Source organism: Mirounga leonina, unplaced genomic scaffold, assembly GCF_011800145.1.
Source record: "Mirounga leonina isolate KUSES-001 unplaced genomic scaffold, KU_Mleo_1.0 Mir_171, whole genome shotgun sequence".
Taxonomy (NCBI): Eukaryota; Metazoa; Chordata; class Mammalia; order Carnivora; family Phocidae; genus Mirounga; species Mirounga leonina.
Window position 1 is genome coordinate 7159666 of NW_023270436.1, and position 20031 is coordinate 7179696.

The 20031-nt window shown below is 50.0% G+C and overlaps 1 protein-coding gene across 1 annotated transcript; it reads right to left on the reverse strand.

The window, feature by feature from the left end:
- Positions 1–78: 78 nt before the first annotated feature.
- On the reverse strand, positions 79–17385 carry LRRC43 (leucine rich repeat containing 43). The gene is made up of 12 exons (XM_035016705.1): positions 17293–17385; positions 15664–15924; positions 14502–14612; positions 12952–13091; positions 11237–11475; positions 10445–10632; positions 9642–9868; positions 7763–7904; positions 7468–7611; positions 7203–7388; positions 6828–6864; positions 79–237 (listed from the first exon to the last, which is right to left on the reverse strand). The coding sequence occupies exons 1-12, from the start codon at positions 17383–17385 to the stop codon at positions 113–115; spliced, it is 1893 nt and encodes a 630-aa protein (XP_034872596.1). The 3' UTR covers positions 79–112.
- Between the last annotated feature and the right edge of the window lie 2646 nt (positions 17386–20031).

The window sequence follows — 20031 nt, forward strand, 5'->3', positions numbered from 1 at the left end:
CCCACACCGGGCTTCGCGCGCCCGCTGCGCCCCCTGCCGGCCCCCCGCTCCCCGACGCGGCGGCCGCACGGACGCGGATTCGCGGTGGTCCGAAGAGCCTTTAATCCGGCGCCTACAGGGCGATCTCCCGGAGCGCCTCCTCGGCCGAGCGGTACTGGCTCAGCTGGATCTGCACCTCCACCGTCAGCGGCTGGGGCTGGTAGTCGCTGTCGTACTTCGGAGCCGCAGACTTTTTTTCTGAGAAATAAAAACACGAGTATGTGAGTCCCGAGTGTGTGAGTACGTGAGTCTTCTCGGCCGCCCTGGACGGGCTCCAGGCGGAGCGCGGTTTGGGAATCCGAGATTCCACCCTCGGGTCTTGGGTCTTAACCGTAGGGAGGAACACAGCGAAATCGCATCTAATCACATCACTGAACAAGGCGCAGCTGTGTTGAGCTGCAAGCGGAACCCGCGGCTTGTCCTGGAGCACCGTCCTCACTTGAAAGAACACTGACAAACCGCGGTTATTCAGACGTGAATATTTGGCAGGTTATTTTCTAAAAAGCGAACGCAGTCTGGCATTTCCGGGAAAACAACGCAAAGCATTTTGTTAAATTTATAACATTTGAGCTTTCAAGTAGAAATTAGAATTTGGAAACACTGTATCTGCCACCATGAACCTAACAGTTTCCCAATACTCAAGGACTCTTCTAATGATATGGGTGCTGATAAAGAATGTGATTTGTGGAATGTATAATGAAATGTGTCAACAGTTGGAAGATCTGCATAACTCAGTGAACCAGTATTTTACAAATAACCAATGCCTGATGTTACAAATTGTGCATGAGTTAAGATAGCCTTTCAAAATGCAGTGAAAAAATGGCAATGTAGACCAATGGATTTTAACATAATGACTACGAAAAAATGCATTCATATAGATTGTTTTCCCCTCTGTAACAGCCTTTAAAAAAACTACTAGTTGTCAAATTTGACATAATATCAAAGAAAAATATCCAGTTATTTGAAAACCTATTTTAACATATTCCCTTTTACAGTTATATGTCCATATGAGATTGGATTTTCTTCATACACTTCAAACACTGCAACACAAGAGAGTAACAGCAGAGGCAGCTATTCCAATGCAACTGTCAATTAAGCCAGACAATAAAAAGATTTGCAAAAGTGTAAAAAAAAATTTGAGACCATCTTAACCCTGTGGCTTGATCATAAATCAGATGTCCATATTTGAATGGGTCCTGAAGTCCAGCAGTGTATGTCCTTTGTTCTTTTTCAAAGCTCTTTTGGCTGTTCTAGGTCCTTTGAATTTCCATATTAAGTTTGGAATCAACTTACTGATTTCTACGAGAAAAAAAAATCCCCCTAGAATTATGATTGAGATTAGCTTGAATTATAGATCAATTTGAGGAAAGCCAACATCTTAACAATACTGAATTCCCTATCCATGTACATATTTACCCCACCATTTATTTAAGTCTTTGATTCCCCTTAGTAACGTTTTGTAGTTTTCAGAATACAAGACTTCCACATCCTTAGTCAGGTTTATCCCTATTTCATATTTTTCAATGCCATTGTAAAAATTCACTATCTGATTGTTCATTGCTAGTATATGGAAATACATTTAATTTCTTGAATACTGACCCTGTATCCTACAGCCCTATTAAATTTAGTTTTAGAAGCTTTCCTTTTCTTTAAAATTTTATTTATTTATTTGCGAGAGAGCAAGAGAGAGCTTGAGTGGGGTGGAGGGGCAGAGGGAAAGGGAGAGGGAGAAGCAGACGCCCTACTGAGCAGGGAGCCCAATATGGGGCTCGATCCCAGGACCCCAGATCTGACCTGAGCTGAAGGCAAATGCTTAACTAACTGAGGCACCCAGGCAACCCAGAAACTTTTCTAATATAGGCATTTAGTGCTATAAATTTCTCTATGAATACTGGCTTACTTAAGTTTTACTATTTTTGACATTTTATATTTTTATTTTCATTCAGTTCAAAATATTTTCTAAATTTCCCTTTTGATTTCTTCTTGGTCCATGGGTTATTTAGATGTGCATTATTTAGTTTCTAAAAATTGGGAGATTTTACAAATATCTTTGTTACTGATTTCTAATTTAATTCCACTATGGTCACAGAGGATAGGGTACTTTGTATGTCTTGAATTGTTTTAAACTTATTGAGACTTTATTTATGGCCCAGATTATGGAATATCTTGGTTCTGTGTGCACTTAAAGAATGTGTATTTTCATGTTATTGGGTGAGGTACTCTATAGATGTCAGTTACCTTAAATTGATTGGCAGTGTGATTCAAGTCTCCTACATCTTTACTGATTTTCTGTCTATGTGTCCTATCAATTACTCAGGGAGGTATATTGAAATCTCTGAATATAATTTTGGATTTGCCTATTTCTCCTTGTAGTTCTATCAGGTTTTTTTTCCCCATGTATTTTGAAGCTCGATTATTAGGTGCATACATGCTTAGGTTTGTTAAATCCTCTTGACTCCTTTATTATTATGAAATGACCCTCTTTATTCCTGGTAATAGTCTTTCTCTGAAGTCTATTTTGTCTGATATTAATAGTTGCTCCTTTTTTATTAGTGTAAGCATGAATATATTTCTCTATTTTTTAATATTTTTGTATCTTTATATCTAAAGTGGATTTCTGGTAAGCAGCATGTGGTTGGGTCTTACTTTTTTATCCAATCAGAACATCTCTGCCTTTTAATTGGGTGTTTAGACCATTTACATTTAATGTGATTATTGATATGATTGGGTTTAAGTCTACCATCTTGTTATTTGTTTTCTATTTATCTCACATGTTCTGTTTCTTTTTTGTTTCCACCTCCTTTTAGATTAACTGAGTATCTTTATGATCCCTCTTTTCTCTCATTTGTTGGCTTATTAGCTAGAACTTTTTGTTGTATCATTTTAATGGTTACTTTAGAGTTTATAATAAATATCTTTAACTTATCGCAGTCTGGCTTCAAGTGATATTATACCACTTCACGTAGAAATAGGAATCTTACAGTGATACACTTCCATTTCTTTCCTTACTCCCAACCCTAGCCTTTTTGCTGTTGTTATACATTCTACTGGTGTTATGAGCACTGCAATACATTTTTTCATTAAACAATTAGCAATCACTTAAACATATTTAAATACTAAGAAAGGAGTCTTTATATTTAACCACAGTTACCATTTCTAGTGTTCTTGATTTCTTTGTGCAGATCCAGATCCATCTAGTATTTTCTTCTGCTTAAAGGACTTCTTTGAACATTTCTTGTAATACAAGTATGCTGGTGATACATTCTTTCAGCATGTGTATGTCTAGAAAAGTGTTCAGTTCACTTTTGTTTTTGGAAGATATTTTTGTTAGGTAAAGAATTTTAAGTTGATAGTTATTTTTCTTTGAGTGTTTAAGAAGTCTTTCACTGTCTTCTATTTGGTATTTTCCTGATAAGACTGCTGTCATCTTTATCTTTGTTCCTCTGTCTTCATCACTGATTTTAAGCCGTTTTATTACTATCTAGCTTGGTTTAGTTTTCTTCATGCTTCTTGTGTTTTGAGTTCACTGAACTTTTTGGATTGGTTTATTTATAATTTCCATCTAACTTGGAAATGTTTCAGCAATTACTTCTTCAGATATTCTCTCTGCCTACCCCACTCTCCTTTGGGGACTCCAACTATATGGACATCAGTTCCTTTGAATTTGTCTCAAAATTCACTGATGCTCTGTTCATTTTTTCCAGCCATTTTTCTGAGTTTAATTGTGGATAGTCTCTACTGCTTCCAGTTTACTAAACTTTTTTTCTAAATTGTCTAATATGCCATTAATCCCAGTAAATGTATTTTTAATGTGACATGGTAGTTTTCATCCCTAAAAGTTTGGCTTATAGTCCATATTGCTACATACCACCATCTTTCCTTTAGCTTCTTAGATATATGGAATATAATTATAATAACTGCTTTAATGTCCTTGTCTACTAATTCTAACATATATGTCATTTCTGAGTCAGTTATGATTTATAAATTCTCATTATATATTGAATTTTCTGCATGTCTGATTTTTTTTTTTAATTGGATGGCATATGTGAATTTTACCTTGGGTGCTATTTTTTTTTAAGGATTTTATTTATTTTGGAGAGAGAGAGTGTGTGCAAGTGGGGGGAGGGGCAGAGGGAAAGGGAGAGGACACTCTCAAGCAGACTTCACGCTAAGCACAGAGCCCAATGTGGGGCTTGATCTCATGACCCCGAGATCATGACCTGAGCTGAAATCAAGAGTCTGATGCTTAACAGACTGAGCTACCCAGGTGCCCCACCTGGCGTGCTATTTTTGTATTCCTTACAATATCTTTGAATTTTGCTTTAGGACATGGTTAAATGTGATCCTTCCAGGTCTTGTCCTTTCCTGCTCAAAATTTGTAGAGTACCCCAGGGTGCTGGGCTCAATCCTTTTCTCTGTCAACATAAGCACACATATTTTCATGGTTTTAAATACCACCTATAAGCTGATTCATTCATTCAATCAATGTTGATGGCCTACTATGAGCCTACTATGCTGGGGACTGGGGATCGTATGACTTTAAAGAATGCAGGGGCAGTCCCCCACACACACACTTATAGTTTCAGTGTAGTGGGCAAAATAAAAATAAAACAATTACATGGATTCATATCTCTATAGTTTGCACGGTGCTGAGTACTACAGATGAAAACACTGGATTCAGGATGCCTGGGTGGCTCAGTTGGTTAGACATCTGCCTTCAGCTCAGGTCATGATCCCAGGGTCCTGAGATCAAGTCCGTCATCGGGCTCCTTCCTCCACGGGGAGCCTGCTTCTCCCTCTACTTGCTGCTCCCCCTTCTTGTGCTCTCTCTCTCTGACAAATAAATAAAATCCCTTAAAAAAAAACCCCAAAACCAAAACAACAAAACCCATCAAATGCTATGAAGAAAAAAAGGGAGCCCACCCTAATCCAGAGGATCAGCTTCCCTGAAGAAGGCAACTGAAGCTGAGATCTGGCAGATGGAGTAGCTGAGTAAACAGTGGCAGATAAAGTATGCCAAGCAGAACTCTCGGGGGCTTATAGAACATGGAAATCTGGATTTTGTGATGCAGCCAGCAGGAAGTCATGGAAGAAATTCCAACAGGGGGGTGACTCAGCCGGACTTGCAAACCCGGTCGCCCTGGTGGCCGCGGGGGAGCCGACAGAGTGGCCATGTGGGAGGAAGGAGGTGCAGCAAGGTGGCAATGGTGGTTGTCTGGGGTGGTGGCAGAGGAGATGGAGAAGGCATCAGGAGACAAGGGGCAGGAGAGGGAAAGGCTCTTGGACGCTCCAGACACTTCAACTTCACAGGTGCAAAACCAAGCCCAGCCCCGGGTACAGCGTTGCAGGCCCCAGGCAGAAGCCTCTCCTGCCCCCCGTGCCCCCCAGTCACTGTCGGACCTGTTCCCTCCACACCACCTCTGCCGTCCATTTCCACGTCAGGCCCTTAGCATTTCTTGCCTATACATTGTTTTGCTTTGTTTAGGTGAACTTCCTTTCATCAAGATAAAATTTTCATAATATTCAACATTTTAACTATTTTTAAATGTATACTTCTGTGGGTTTTAGTATATTCACAGCATTGTTCAACCATTCCCATGATGTAATTCCAGAACATTTCATCCCCCCACATGGAAACCCTGTACCCATTAGCAGTCAACCCCCTCCCCCAGCCCCCACTGATCTACTTTCTGTCCCTATGGATTCATCTGCCCTGGGACATTTCACATAAACGGAATCAAACACTATGTGGCCTTCTGTGACTGGCTTCTTTCCTCACCATCATGTTTTCAAGGTTCCTCAGGCTATACACATGCCGGGCTTTGTTCCTTTTCAGCTGCTGAGGAATCCCTGTTGTGTGGAAATGCCACATCTGGGCATTCATCCACTGATGGGCCTTGGGCCGTTTGCACTTTCCGGCTGTCGGGAACAGTGTTGCTCTGACCTGGCCTTATACTTCGCAGTAGCCTCCCAGCTGGTCCCCTGTCTCCTATTGCTCCTTCCAAGCCAGCCGGTTCTTTCTACAGCTCAGATCTAAAGCTTACCTATTGTAGACACTTCAGTGACTGCCCCCTGTTCACAGAACAAGCCCAGACTCCTCGTTGGGCAAATAGGACCAATGACCTGAAACAGGCACCAGACTGCTGGGCCAGAAGGACCCTGGGCCAGGCCCAACTCAGCCCCCTCTCCCACCTCACCTGCCTCCTACCCCAGGCTGCCTCTCCTGCCCTTAGCATGACCTGCAGCAGCTGCTCTTGTCTCGGGGATTCAGGAAAGAGGGAGGGCTGGGTCCTTAGGGTGGGCATGGCCTTCCCGCTGCCCAGAAGATAGGATTCTCCGTCCTTCCATTTCCTTGGTCCCAAATCAGGCTGATCCTTCCCCAGGTCCTGCTACGGTCTGAATGTTTGTGTCCCTGCAAAATTTACACGCTGAAATCCTAACCCCCAGAAGTGATGGTATTAGGAGATGGGGCCTTGGGAGGTGACGAGGTCGTGAGGGTAGAGCCTCATGAATGGGATTAGTATCCTTACAAAAGAAGTTCCAGAGAGTCCCTGTGCCCCTTCCACCACGTGAGGACGCAGCAAGAAGGGGCTGGCTACGAGCCAGGAAGAGGGCCCTTACCTAACGACGCTGCCACCTTGGTCTTGGACTTCCCAGCCTCCGGAGCTGCAAGAAATAAATGTCTGTTGTTTATAAGCCCCCCAGGCTGTGACTTGTTATCACAGTGGGAACAGACTAAGGTCCTCAGGAAACATTCCCTGCTCCCAGTTACCATCATTAGATCTTACCCTTTTTAGCTTTCTTGTTCTTGTTCTTCTTTGCATCCTGAGAGAAAGAACCAGGACAGGAGAGGCTTACTGGAGTTGGGGGATACTGGGGAAGGGGTGGCTGCAGATCCTGCCGGTGGCCCAGGAAGGGGGGGCAGGTCTCCCAGGGAGGAGCGGGCCTGACCTGCCCACTGGCCAGACTCCTCACACCTGAGAAGGCCGCCCACGGCGTTGGGCCCGTAACGCTGGGAGCTGGGCGCCACCACATGGCTGAAGGAGAGGCCCTCCCCGCCCCTACCACCCGCCCCCCACCCCGTGCCTCTCAGGGCCCCCCGCACAGCCCTTCCCTGCCCAGCACTGTTTCGGTGGGGAGGGGTGTGGCAGGGCCCCCCGTACCCTGAGAAAGGTCAGCCTGTCAGTTTCCAGGGTGCGGATCACCCCGAAGTTGCACACTTCGGACACCAGTGGCTCCCCCACCAGCAGGGGCTCCAGGGCCACGAAGCCGCTGCCCAGCACCCGCAGGATGGGCGGGTCCTGGCGGAGCTCCTTGGGAAGCTCCTTCTTCTTCGACGCCTTCTGCTCCTGTGGGGAGAGGCGGGGAGAGTGGATGTGTCCCCGGCAGGGATGGGGCCCAGAGCGCCCCCGGCAGTCCAGCAGGTACCTTCGGCGCCGTCTCTTTCTCCCCTTTCCCGGCCTTGTCCTTCTTGTCTTTGTCCTTCTTCCCCTTCTTGTCCTTCTCCCCTTTTCCTTTCTTGGCAGGCAACACAGTCTCGACAGGCGGAGGCACCAGAGGCCAGGAGAGAATCTAGGGGATGGCGAGGTGGCCGCGAGTGACGGCAGGCGGCTGGGGGCTGGCTGGGATCTTGCTGGAAAGGCGCTGAGGTCGCCAATAAGGCAGCAGGGCCCCTGGTGATGCCCTGACAGGAGCCCGGAACACGGGAGCCCGGGTCACCCACCTTCTCTTCCACGATGGTCACGGTGGTCCCCGCCAGCAGGAAGGCCTTGAGGGGCAGCAGGTCCCTGAGCGTGTGGTGCATCTCGTAGTTGCAGGCGATGACATCAGTCCAGGGCTTGCGGATGGTGCTGAAGAGAACCGTCCTTGGGGAGGGCAGAGGAAGACAGGGGGGCCGTCACCCGGAGGCCGTGGCCGGGACCAGGGCGAGGCCTGTGAGGAGATGTGCGCACAGCGTGACAGGTGGCCAGACACACAGGATTACTGCCCAATGCCATTTACAGAAAGGTTGAAGAGAGGCACACGAGTTCATGGTGTTAGTTGAGTTGACAGTGACCCTTAGGAAGGAGGGAGGGGCCTAAGGAGTCTTCGGAGGTTCTGGTGTTTCTTGTCAAGGGCAGTGGTTGCCTGGGGGCCCTCATCATTTGGCTGTAAGGTGGATACTTCCGGATATGTGGGTTACATTTGAATCATTTATTTTGTAATAAAATAATAGAACAGGTCTGTGTGTCCAGTGCCACATGCAGAATCAGCACATTTCGAACTGAGACACAGAACAGGAGTTCATTTTTTGAGAAAAAAAATTATAGGAGTATATATGTTCGCATATATGACCGTGTAAGAAGAAACAGGGAACTAGATGCACAAAACTATTCAGAGTAATTCATTCTGGGGCGCCTGGCTGGCTCAGTCGGGAGAGGATGCAGCTCTTGATCTTGGGGGTCCTGAGTTCAAGCCCCACATTGGGCATAGAGCCTACTTAAAGTAGATAAATAAATAAAAGGGTAATTCACTCTATGGGATGAGTTTGATGGATGCAGGAGGAGAAACTTTTATTTTCTAATTGACATATTTTTTAAGGCAGAATCATTTGTGGTTCTATTGTATGGTTACTATTTCCAAAAATTCAACAACAACCACCACCACAGCGACCAGGACCACAAGGCTGGGGTTAGCCAGGGAGCCTGGCTCGGGGCTGGCTGGGGGCTCCCGCTCTTCTGACAGCTGGGGTAGCCTCCTCCCTCGTTCTGTCACCCACGGGAACTCAGCACAGGGGCCCACAGCAGCCCCCTCAGAGTCTCCACAAGCCTGAATCCTTTACCCTCGGTGGAAGTTAAATAATTAAAAAATAATAATAATAACTCTTTTAGCTTCAAGAGAAACTCGCTTTCCCAGTTCCTTGAGGGCATCGGCAGCAAAATCTGCGTGGGGCGAAAGCTCAGTTCATTAGAACTCGGTCGCAACTCCTGTTTTCGGGGCTCTGGCCGTCAGAAGAATCAGGTGACACCACCAGCTGATGGCAGGAAGTTCGCAAACCAGGCTCCATGTTTTGAAGCGAGTTACCGAACAAGTTAACGGAGCTTCAAGACTCAATGAGAAGTGACTCTGAATTCTTGTAAAATTCTTCATCATCGAAAAAGATTCATTATCAAATAAGACACAACATGTGATACGCACGCGGCCCGTGACGGGGGCCTTCGGAGGGTGAGAAAGCACCTGCTACTCAGGCTGCGAGATCCACACCACGTGTCAGACGCCAGAATAAATTCCATTAGAATTAAAAAGTTAAACCGAGGAGCTTTTCAACTCCGAGGGCGGAGGGGAAGGGCTGCCCCTCTCTCGCCTCTGCGCCGACTAACGAAAGCCCAGCCTTCAGGACAGCTGAGCGTCCAGGGACAAAGGCGCAGCTGCGCTCCGGTGGGGGGGGGGGCGCTCCCGGGGCCTCGACCACCGAACCCGGCCGCACCTGCGCGGCCGCCGGCCCAGAGGGTCCCCAGGGGCCGCTGTCGGGCCGAGCTCGCGGGAGCCCGGGCTCCCAGGCCCTGCTCCCGCGCGGCCCCCCGGGCCCCCAGGCCCTGCTCCCGCGCGGCCGCCGTCCTTACCCTGGGGAGGGGCAGAGCCGGGGGTCCATTCGCGGCCGCAACTTGGCCAGCTCCTCGGCGGAGTCGGTCACCCTGGGCAAGGGCCCCGACCCGCCCGAGGCCACCGAACCCTCCAGCTCTCCCGACTGGGTGGACAGCCCGGACTCCAGCGAGTCTTCAGCCTCCTCGAAGACCTCTTCGGGAATGTCCTCGCCCAGCTCTTCCATGCTGGGCGACGGCCTGACGATCTGCGGGAGAGAGCCAGACACCCGCGCCCGGCGCTGCGCGCAGGCTTCTCCTCGCGCGCAGCGCGCATGTGCGTGAACAGGTGCCCGCGCCGCGGTGAACTGGAAGCGGGCTTGGGCAGGAGGTTTAAAAAAAGTGCCCATCTTGGCCCTTCTGAGAGGCCTATGATAGGAGTAGGAACAGTGACAATTTCTGCAGGAGGTAGGGTGTCCCCCATCTCTCCTGGTCGCATGATACCCTCGCGTCTGCTTTCCCTGAGAAGGGCGACGGAAGAGGAGGGGAGAAGCATGGGGTGGGGAGCAACCGGCCTGGTTGTAAATGTTGCCCCCTTGTGAGGCCGTTTGCTCGGATTTCAAGGGCAAAGGAAGGAGGTGAAAACAGGTGAGTAACTGGAGCTGCAAGAAAGGGGCTGAACAGAGCCGCTTCCCTTCTCAGAGTAAGTAGGGTGTGAACCAGAAAGCTCCGAGGAAAGGGGTTTTCTGGGCCCCAAGAAGCGGTTCTGCCTGCACAGGAGACCCTGGGGAGCCAAGTGCAGCGCATGCGCCCCAGTGCCCGGGAGCAGCCCGCGGGGCACACACCTCAGCCAGCACGCCACCGTAATCACTTCCTTCTCCGTCTTCGTCTTCCACAAAATCGTAGGTCACGTAGTAGCTGTAAGTAATAAAAGGGCCTTGAGGCCCCGGCTCCGGGTCCAGGATGGAGGTGTCCAGAACGCCCTTGACATTTCCAATAGTCACCACGAGCTGGGCCTCATGGGCCAAAAGGTCTGCAAGGGGACGGGGCAGAAGTGAGGGGGACAGCAGGGGAGGGCAGGCCCAGCCGGTTCCCTGCAGGCGGGGCTGAGCCTCGAAGTTGGCAGACTTGGGTTCAAATCCCAGTTCTGCGAAGTTAAAGCACAGTGATTTGGAGTAAGTCCCTTTTCGGTAAGATATCGCCCTTAAGCCTTGTTTTCCGGATTTGTATAATGTGAACGATAGTAGCTGCCTTTGCAGGATGGTTACAGATGAAGAATCGGTGTTGCCTTAGCGCAGCCCGCACACAGGAAGCTCTGATGACCCATGTTCCGTCACCCTCACCTTGAGAAGGCTCTGATGCGGCTTGCGGCATGGGCCACCAGGGGGTGATCTCAAGCCATCACAAAAGTAAAGAAATTGAAAGAATGTTTCCTGTTGGCCTAGGATGGTCTCAGCCTCCTTACCACTTCTGTCCCCAAATCCCAATTACAGAGATCAAAAATCTGGGAGAGAACGTGCCCAAGAAGGTGAGCTACCCCTGACTAACTGGGGAGCTGCCGGGACAGGCCACCCAGTTCCATGGTGGGCCAGTGAGCGGACGCCAGCCCCTCCCCCCTTGCCCATCCGCTCCCTCACCCCCACTGTGGCTGAGCCCCCGGAACTGATGCTTCTCACTGGGAGACACGGTGATGTCGTCCAGCACGCAGAGCCCGGACAGGCTGTCGATGGTGAAGCCTCGGTAGTAGGGCACCAGGGCCAGGGGGTTCCCCTGCAGCCCGAGCAGCCGCAGGTGTGGGAGGGTGCTGAGGCTGGCGATCATGCCCTGCAGGTCCGTCAGGTCGTTGAAGCTCAGGTCCAGAGAGATGAGGTTGGGCCTCGAAGGGGAGCAGGGCCATCCAGGAGTCAGAGGCAGGGTGAGCGTGGGGATGGGGACAGGCAGCTGTGGTCACGCGCCGGGCCCGCCCTGCTCAACACCCCCCAGCACCCCATGTCCAGGACAGACAGCAGGCCCGTGCTGAGGGTGGGATAGGAGCCCCAGTCCCGACTCCCAAGTTAGCTGCTCTTGACTCAAGTTTGCCCCCCTGTTGAGAAGCACCTCTTGGTTCTACTATCCCCTCCCCCCCATGACACTGCCATCCTCAGTGTGACATAGAGATGGCCCTGGTCACCTCCTGCCTGCAATGACTTCCATTTACACAGATCTCTTCTCAGTTAAACTCTTGGTACTGCCCAGAGATCCTGATACAGCATTGTGCATCTAGAAGGTTCTCAACAAAGACTGACAGTGGCAAGGAAGACAGAAGGAAGCCAGTGGGGAGGAGCAGTGGGTGGGGTAAGAGGGGCCGGTAAATATGGGGACCTGGGAAGAGGGTGCGTGAAACTTGAGGGGTGCAGAAGCTGGAGGACGCCTTCCAAAGGCCCCACTGGCTCATGGTCGTAGGAAGCCCTGTGATTCATGTCTTGGGGGCACATGAGTGAAGAAGAACACGCCAGTGAGGACAAGGGAGGCGCCCTCCATCCCAGTCTGGAGGAAAGGGCCAGGAAGGGGGGCACGGGTGCTCTCCCCACTGCACAGAGCAAACTGGTCCCAGCTCTGACACAGCAGCAAGAAGAACGCAAGGGGCATGTCATCAGCACGTCATACCCTCCGGTCTCCAGTGGACTGAACTTGGGCACCTCCCCTCCCCTCCTGCCCTGCTTTCCTGGCCCCGGGCAGCCAGTCAGTGGGAAACACCCGAGAAACACATCTCATGAGGTCAGCCCATGGACCTTATCCAATGTCAGCCTTCAAGAAGACTGGGAAGACATCAGCAAAACCGATCCGTGAGCAGGGTAGCCTCCTTTGTGAATTTCAAGGCAGTGAAAGACAGCGGTTTCACTTACGTGTTTTTATGAAACTCACACCTGGCATGAAGCAGGTTACCTCGGTTTAGAGGAAGTATGTTTTCCAAATAAAAAATCAGAACACACGGTACTCTGGCCATGGCATGAGTCTACAGACTTTGGGTGGTTACAACTGGTGTGGGGGTCTCCTGGCAGCTAGTGGGTGGAGGCCAGGGATGCCACATGAGACAGCCCCACAACCAACCGTTGCCCACTCCGATGTCGGCAGCCCTGCTCTAAAAGCTTCAAAGCGAAAGGTCTGACCCACTCCCGCCACCTCTTGTAATCCTTCCCTGGGCTGCAGTGGGAAGTTTGGCTTATTCAGTCAGAGACATGAATCCTAGCTCTGGAGCTGACAGCCAACCAGCAGTTATTATAGAAAAGAGCAAAGCTGAGTTCTTCAAGGCACCCCCCAAACCTAAGGCTTAAGCCCTTCTCTCTCTTTCCATCCCGGGCTCTTGAGTTACCAGTGATCCGCGGTGACATACAGACTTTCCAAGGGGCCCAGAAGCTTGTTCTGACCCAACCCCAAGTGCTGGAGAAAAGGGGGCGGGCTAGTGCACAGACACTTCAGACTGCTGATCTTGTTGCCGTAGAGCTCCAGCACCTGGGAGGAGCAGAAAGAACGGGCCTCTGAGTCCATCCGTCCTCCTCCCTCCCTCCCTGAGAAACAGCGGGTGGAACGGGGAAGTTCTCATACCAGGCTGCCCTGCGCCCACCCGGGCTCCCTTTAAAATATGGGGGAAAGGGACGCCTGGGTGGCTCAGTCGGTTAAGTGTCTGCATTTGGCTCAGGTTGTGATCCTGGGGTCCCAGGATCGAGCCCCACATTGTGCTCCTGGCTCAGCGGGAGCCTGCTTCTCCCTCTCCCTCTCCCTTCTCATGCTCTCTCTCACTCACTCTCTCAAAATAAATTAAAAAATAAAATAAAATAAAATATGGGGAACAAATATTTCTGCAGCAGGTGTTAGAAAGTTTCTTTTCCTTTTGTGAAGGACACGTGGAAATTCGGCATGGGAGGGGATGGTGGAGTGGATGGGGACAGGCATAGCAATTTGGCAACTGCCCAGCCCACGGCAGCCTGTCTCTGGGAAAGCCAAAGGGCCCCTGGCTGGAGTAAGGACTCACTGGAGGATAACAGAGCATTCTTGGATTTCTGCTCCGAGGCCTCGCCTGGTTTCTTCCTAGGCCTGGCACTGAGCCATAGTTCTGAGTCCCTTCTGCCACAAAAATCTATGAATTTCCACATTTAATTTAAAATTGAGACCATTTTGGTTGGTTCAGCAGAAAATTCATAATAAAGCCCAGGCTAGCTTTTCTTAAAATGATTTTTTTTTTTACTGTGGCAAAATATTTATGATTTGCCATTTTCCCTACTTGTAAGTGTACCGTTCAGCGGCGTTACATGGGGTCCCATCATCATGCAGCCAACATCATCACTCCTATTTCTGAAAGTTTTCATCACCCCAGACAGATGCTCTGTGCCCATCACAGTGGGTACCCGTCGTGTACCGCAGTGACTCCCCATCGCCCTCACCCCTGCCCTAGTAACCTCTGCTCTGCTTCCGGTCCCTGTGGATTTGCCTCTCCTAGATATTTCGTGCAAGTTGAATCACCTAATATGTGACCTTTTGGGTCTGGCCTCTTTCATTCAGCATCATGTTTTCAAGTTTCATCCATGCTGCGGCATGACTCATTCCTTTTCTGATTGAGCAACATCCCACGGTATGGAGAGACCACATTTTGTTTACCCACTCATCTGTGGATGGACATTTGGGTTGGCCCCACTTTTGGCTGCAAGAATCTCAGTCCCTGCCTTCAATTCTCTGGGGCATATGCCTAGAGATGGCATTGCTGGGTCACACAGAAATTCTACTTTTTTGAGGACTCTGGCCTCCCTTTCCAAAGCTTGGCATACAGCCACACTGGCTGAAGCTTTGGGTGGCAGGACAAGGCAGGGGCAGGGTCTCTGGGCTGCGCCAGAACAAAGATGCTACATGGAGCCTGGGCTCCTTTACCTTGAGGGTTGGGGGCAGGTTGACGGCGTCGATCTCCTTGATTTGATTGGCACTCAGTACCAACTCTTCAAGTTTCTGAAATTTCAGGAGACCTTTATCCACCAGGCTCACCTGGAAGGGAAGGGGGCAGGAAGCTAGGCGCTCTCGTGGGCGAGGCAGCTGTGGAGCAGAAATGGGGTCCACAGGAGGACAGCGACAGCCACTTCCCCTCCTGAGGGAGTCGCGTCGCACACGCCAACCCCCATCCTCCCCCTCACTGACCTCCTGAGCGGCTCCCCTGCACATCCCACCAGGACCCCTGTGCCTCGACCCCGGCGGGGATCTCTCACCTCTTTGCCCTCACCCCGCCCCCCCGAGGTGTTGTCCAACTTCCAGCTCAGTGTCCTGTGTCCCCTGTTGGACTGTGAGCTCCCAAGGGCAGGGATGCCATGTTCTTTGCTGTCTACCCCTGGGCCACAGTGGACCCCGAGGCTGTAAGGAATGGCTAGCGGACGCCCAGCAGGGTCAGACCCGAAGTTCCGAGGGGTCCATCTGTGAATCCTCGGGTGTTTGTGACCTCAAAGACACTAGGGCCCTTCCTGGTGACTGTGCCAGTCTGCCCAGGTTTGAGGGGTTCCTAGGACACAAAACTTTCAGAGCGGACATGGGGAAGGTCCCAGCAAATTGGTAGGAGTGGCTCTCACTCCTCATGCCTGGTACTGTGTAAGTTCACAGTTTCTCTGGGGAAGGAGAAGGAAAGGTAGGAAGGCTGAGGTTGCAGTTTGGGGCTCCGTTATTTGGCAGCAGCGAAGAAGCCTTTTTCATAACAGAAACTAATACGGTACCATGCCAACCCTCCCTAACCCCAGGCCCCCACAGTTTAAGTAAAACCAATACAGGCACTTTAAACGTCTCTTCTAGGACCCAGGAGGGCCGACTGCAGGGTGCACCGGAAGTCAGCTCTACAAGACACACCTGGATGACCCCCCTCTCGGGGGGTGAAGAAAGAAGACGCCAACAAATGCGCAGCTGGCCCTGCTTGGTGGGGGGACCGGTGAAATCAATTCGGGGGGCACAGCTACCTTCCCATCCTTCCTCCCACTTAACACTGAGGACCCACCACTAAGGACTGTACAGTTCTGTAGGGCGAATGGCCTCCCCAGCAGCAACTCCCGGCTCTTACCTGCTTGTCCACCACCCGTAGGGACCTGAAGTAGGAGTAGAAGAAGGTGTCTTTGAGCACCAGGGGATTCTGGATGGCCAGTTCTCTCAGAAAATGGTCCTCTGCACTGGAGCCCTCCAGCAGAGCCCAGGGTGAGTGGGGGCTGCGGACCAGGCCCAGCAGTGCCTCCACGGTCTCCTCCCCAGGGTTCACGGCCTCCTCCTCTCTGGGGACCAGCTCCTTCCATGTTCGCCAAGTTCGAGGAAGAAAGCGTGACTTATTCTGCAGTGGTGGAGGTGGAGAATTTCGCTACTCAGTCGCTCAGCCCCTCTCAAGGATTCGAGACTCCCCAAATAGAGCAGATCGTAAGATAGGACAATCAGAGACAAAGAGTTTAGACGTTTAGACGGTGAGTAGTCAATAATTTTGACTGATTATTAGCCACGGATAGAACTACAGACCGAGAACTACATTCCAGCCTTTAAGAGTTCACTCAAGCTGGGAACCTTGAAGAAGCAGGGGAAAGCAACCAAACATTTCAGAAAGATTTATGTACTAGAAGCTAGGAGGTGCGAAAGGCCCTCTGGGGGATGTATAACCAAGGAAAGGTTTTTGAGGACGAAGGGGCAAGGCTGGAAAGATGAATTCAGAATTGAGATGCCAGTGGATGATGAAAGGATGAGTCCCAGAGTTGACTTTCTCCCAGCCCTTCCTCCAGGAGACTCTTGAGAGACATCCATGCAACCCCAAAGCTCTGCATGGATGCCAGGCACACACAGGAGGTGTGCAACAATGTTTGTTGATGAAACAAACAAATGATTTAGTTCCTTGACTGGTGTCTCGGCGTTCTCCTCTATGAAAACGGGAACACTGACCTCCCCTTAGCCCCTTACCAGTGTGGGGGGCGCCAGCTTTTCAGCAAGTGGGAGGGAAACATTCCAGTCCCCCAAGATAGTCCTGTGCACATCTGAGGGGCGGCAGGTTGTCATTGTCATGCTCCTCATCCCCAGCAGGAGCACCTAGCTGATGCGGGGGGAGACACCCCTGCTCTAGCCCTCCTGAGCCACCACTTGCTCCCCAGGGAGAAGCCTTGGAAGGGAAGTGTTTCTGGCCTTAGACACAAGGAGACACGAAGGGAGGGAGGAAGCCCCTTCTCCCAGACCCACCAGCCTCTGCAGGCCTCAGAACAGGGCCTGCTCAGGACCCTGCGGCCCTGGGCCTGGGGGCTCTCGCTCTGTGAGATCTGGGGCACCTGAAGGTCAGGAAGCGCTTGGCCCAGGCAAAGGCTCTTCACCCCAAAAGGGGCCTGGTGTCTTTAACAGACTGAGAAGCCCTACCCCAGGTCAGCCTGATGTGCTCAGGCTGGGGGTCCTGCCCTCCCCTCTGGGTCAGGCCCACAGACGGGGCGGGGGAGGGGCGCCGCGGGGGAGCCATCCCGTCGGCCCCAGCAGTGTCCCAGCCCCCACCTCAGGTCAGCCCGCTCCCTAAATGCCCAGGTCCAACCCCCCATCCCCCCGGCTTCTCCAGATGAGCCACGTCCTGCGGCTGGCGGCCCCTCGGCCCCGCCCCGCCCGCCCCTGCTCAGTCCCGTCCGTCCCCCAGATCCCCGAGTCCCTCGTCGGGCCGCCCCCCGCCCGCCGGCGCCCGCACCCAGCTGCCGGTGCCGCACGGGAACTCGCGCAGACACAAGCGTCTCAGGTGCTCCCGGACCGCGGCGCTCAGGGTCACGCCCGGCTTCTCCATGGCCGCGCGACCCCTGCCTAGCCGGTCGCTAGGCAACCGCCGGGACACACGCGCGTGCGCGCCAGGGCCGGGCGCGTGCTCGTCCCGGCGGGGGCGCGCGGCACGCAGGCGCTCCCGAAACCCACGACTAACAGGTGTGTGCGGACTTTTCCCGACCGGGAATCCGACACCTTGCCTCAGGCGGGGACGACCTGGGTTTTCTCTTCTGACCCATCTGTGCTCGCAGCTGTAAAACGGGATAATTGTACACTTCCCACCGCAAGCCGGGAAGGGGACGGGGGGAGCTGTAACGGCTGTAGCTCCTAGTAGGTGCCGAGCGCTTCCCATATGAAAAAAGTGCCAATTATCATGCCCTTTGGATAGATCTAGAAAGGGGAAATGAGCCCAAGGTCAAACAATCTCAAGATTCTAACCAGCGGATTCCAATGTGGATCTCTTTAACCCCTGAGTCACGGGCTTTAACACCGTCTGCAAATAGAACCATGTTAGCACCGAGATCCCATTTAGACTGAAGCAATCTCATTCATCTCTCCATTCTCAGGGCATCTAGCATCTAGTCTACTGCTGGCTAAACAGTAAGGGCTCCTGGGCACAGGTTTGAGAAATAAGTGGGATCAAATGATTCTGGTTCCTATAATTTGGAAACGCAACATCTTTATTGAGATACAATTTACAAACCCCCAAATTCACCCGTTTAAAATGTGCATTTTTGTGATTTTTAGTATATTCACAATGCAACTATATTCATAGTGCAACTATCACTGTTATCTGATTTTCAACTTTTTCCTCACCCCAAAGGAAACCCCATACACACTAGGCAGTCAATCCCCATCCCCCCATCAACCCATCCCCTAGCAACCGCTAATAGATTTTCTGTCCCTATGGATTTGCTTCTTCTAAGTATTTCATATTAAATGGAATCATACAATATTTGTTCTTTTGTGTCTGGCTTTTTTCACTTAGCATAATGTTTTCAAGTTTCATCCATGTTGTAGCATGTATCAGTACCTCATTCCTTTCTCTTTTTTTATTAAAGATTTTATTTATTTATTTGACAGAGAGAGACACAGTGAGAGAGGGAACACAAGCAGGGGGAGTGGGAGAGGGAGAAGCAGGCTTCCCGCAGAGCAGGGAACCCGATGCGGGGCTCGATCCCAGGACCCTCAGACGCTTAACGAGTGAACCACCCAGGCGCCCCACCTCATTCCTTTCTATGGCTGAGTAATATTGCATAGTATGGATAGACCACATTTTGTTATCCATTCCCCTGCTAGGGGACATTTGGCCTTTTTCACTTTTTGGCTCTTATGAATAACGCTGCCTTCAACATTCCTGTACATATCTTTGTGTCAACATATGTTTTCATTTCTCTTGAGTAGATACCTAGGAATGAAATTGCTGGGTCACATGGTCACTCTATGTTTAACACTTTGAGGAACTGCCAAACCATTTAACACAGAAGCTGCGCCATGTTGCATTCCCATCAGTAACATATGAAGATTCCAACTTTTTACAATCTTTACCAACACTATTATTTTACTGTTTGTTTTTTTAATGATAGCCATCTTAGTTGGTGTGACGTATCTCATTGTGGGTTCTATTTGCATTTCCCTAATGCCTGACTCATAACAATATTGAGCACTTTTCATGTACTTTTTGGCCATTTGTATATCTTTGGAGAAATGTCTATTCAAATCTTTTGGTCATTAAAAAAAATTTTTTTTGGTCTTTTAATTGTTGAGTTTTAAAAGTTTTTAAAAATATATATCCTGGATATCAGCCCCCTGTTTTACATATAATTTCCAAATATTTTCTCCCATTCTGTGGTTGTCTTTTCAATTTCTTGATAGTGTCCTTTTACCCACAAAAGTTTTTAATTTCAATGAAGCGTAATTTATCTATTTTTTCTTATGTTGCTTGTGCTTTTGGTGTCATTTTAAAGAAACAATTGCCTAATCCTAATAAAATTGAGCTTTAGTGTTCTTTATATATTTTGTCATATTGTGATTTGCAAATATATTTCTCCCAGTCTACGCTTGTCTTTTCATCCTCTAAACAGTGTCTTTAGAAGACCAAACATTTTTAACTTTGAGGAAGTCCAATTTATTGATGTGATCCATCTGAGAACACCCACTGTGGTAGACACCTATCATCCTTTTTGACTGCCCTATGTCAGAACACCTTTACTATTATTAGAAAAATTCTCCAAAACTGGGTTATAAGACAAAAAAAAGACTCACATGTCCTTTTAAAGAGTAAGATAAATATCCATGAGTGATATAAACAAATCAAAGAGACAAATCAGGAATGACTGCTGGGAATTTGATGAAACAACTGGGTGGTTGATATGCAGTGAGGGAAAAGAAGTCTGGAGAGCGGAAATCAAGAGTCCTGTCTGGATTGCGTTAAGTTCAAGATGCCCATTGGCATCTATTCCATGTCAAGTTAACAGTTGGACAGGAGTCAAGAGCCCAGGGACAAGGTCCGCCCTGGGTGGTCTGCAGAACCTAATGCACAACAGAAGAAACAGCTGGGAACCCCCTTCCACCACAAGTGCCCCTCCAACCACTGCTGTCTCTTTCCTCTTCTTATTCAAGCTTCTTGACAGAGTGGTCTGCGTGCACTTTTACCCCACTTCCCAAACCA

What these genes read in the sequence shown, in the direction of transcription:
- LRRC43 (XM_035016705.1), bottom strand. Translation starts at nt 17,385, where the DNA reads ATGGAGAAGCCGGGCGTGACCCTGAGCGCCGCGGTCCGGGAGCACCTG. An exon ending in ACCTGCCCCCAACCCTCAAG is followed by an intron (nt 13,092 to 14,501) that starts GTAAAGGAGCCC and finishes TGCTCCTCCCAG; the next exon opens with GTGCTGGAGCTCTACGGCAA. An exon ending in ACAGGCTGACCTTTCTCAGG is followed by an intron (nt 6,865 to 7,202) that starts GTACGGGGGGCC and finishes TCTTTCTCTCAG; the next exon opens with GATGCAAAGAAGAACAAGAA.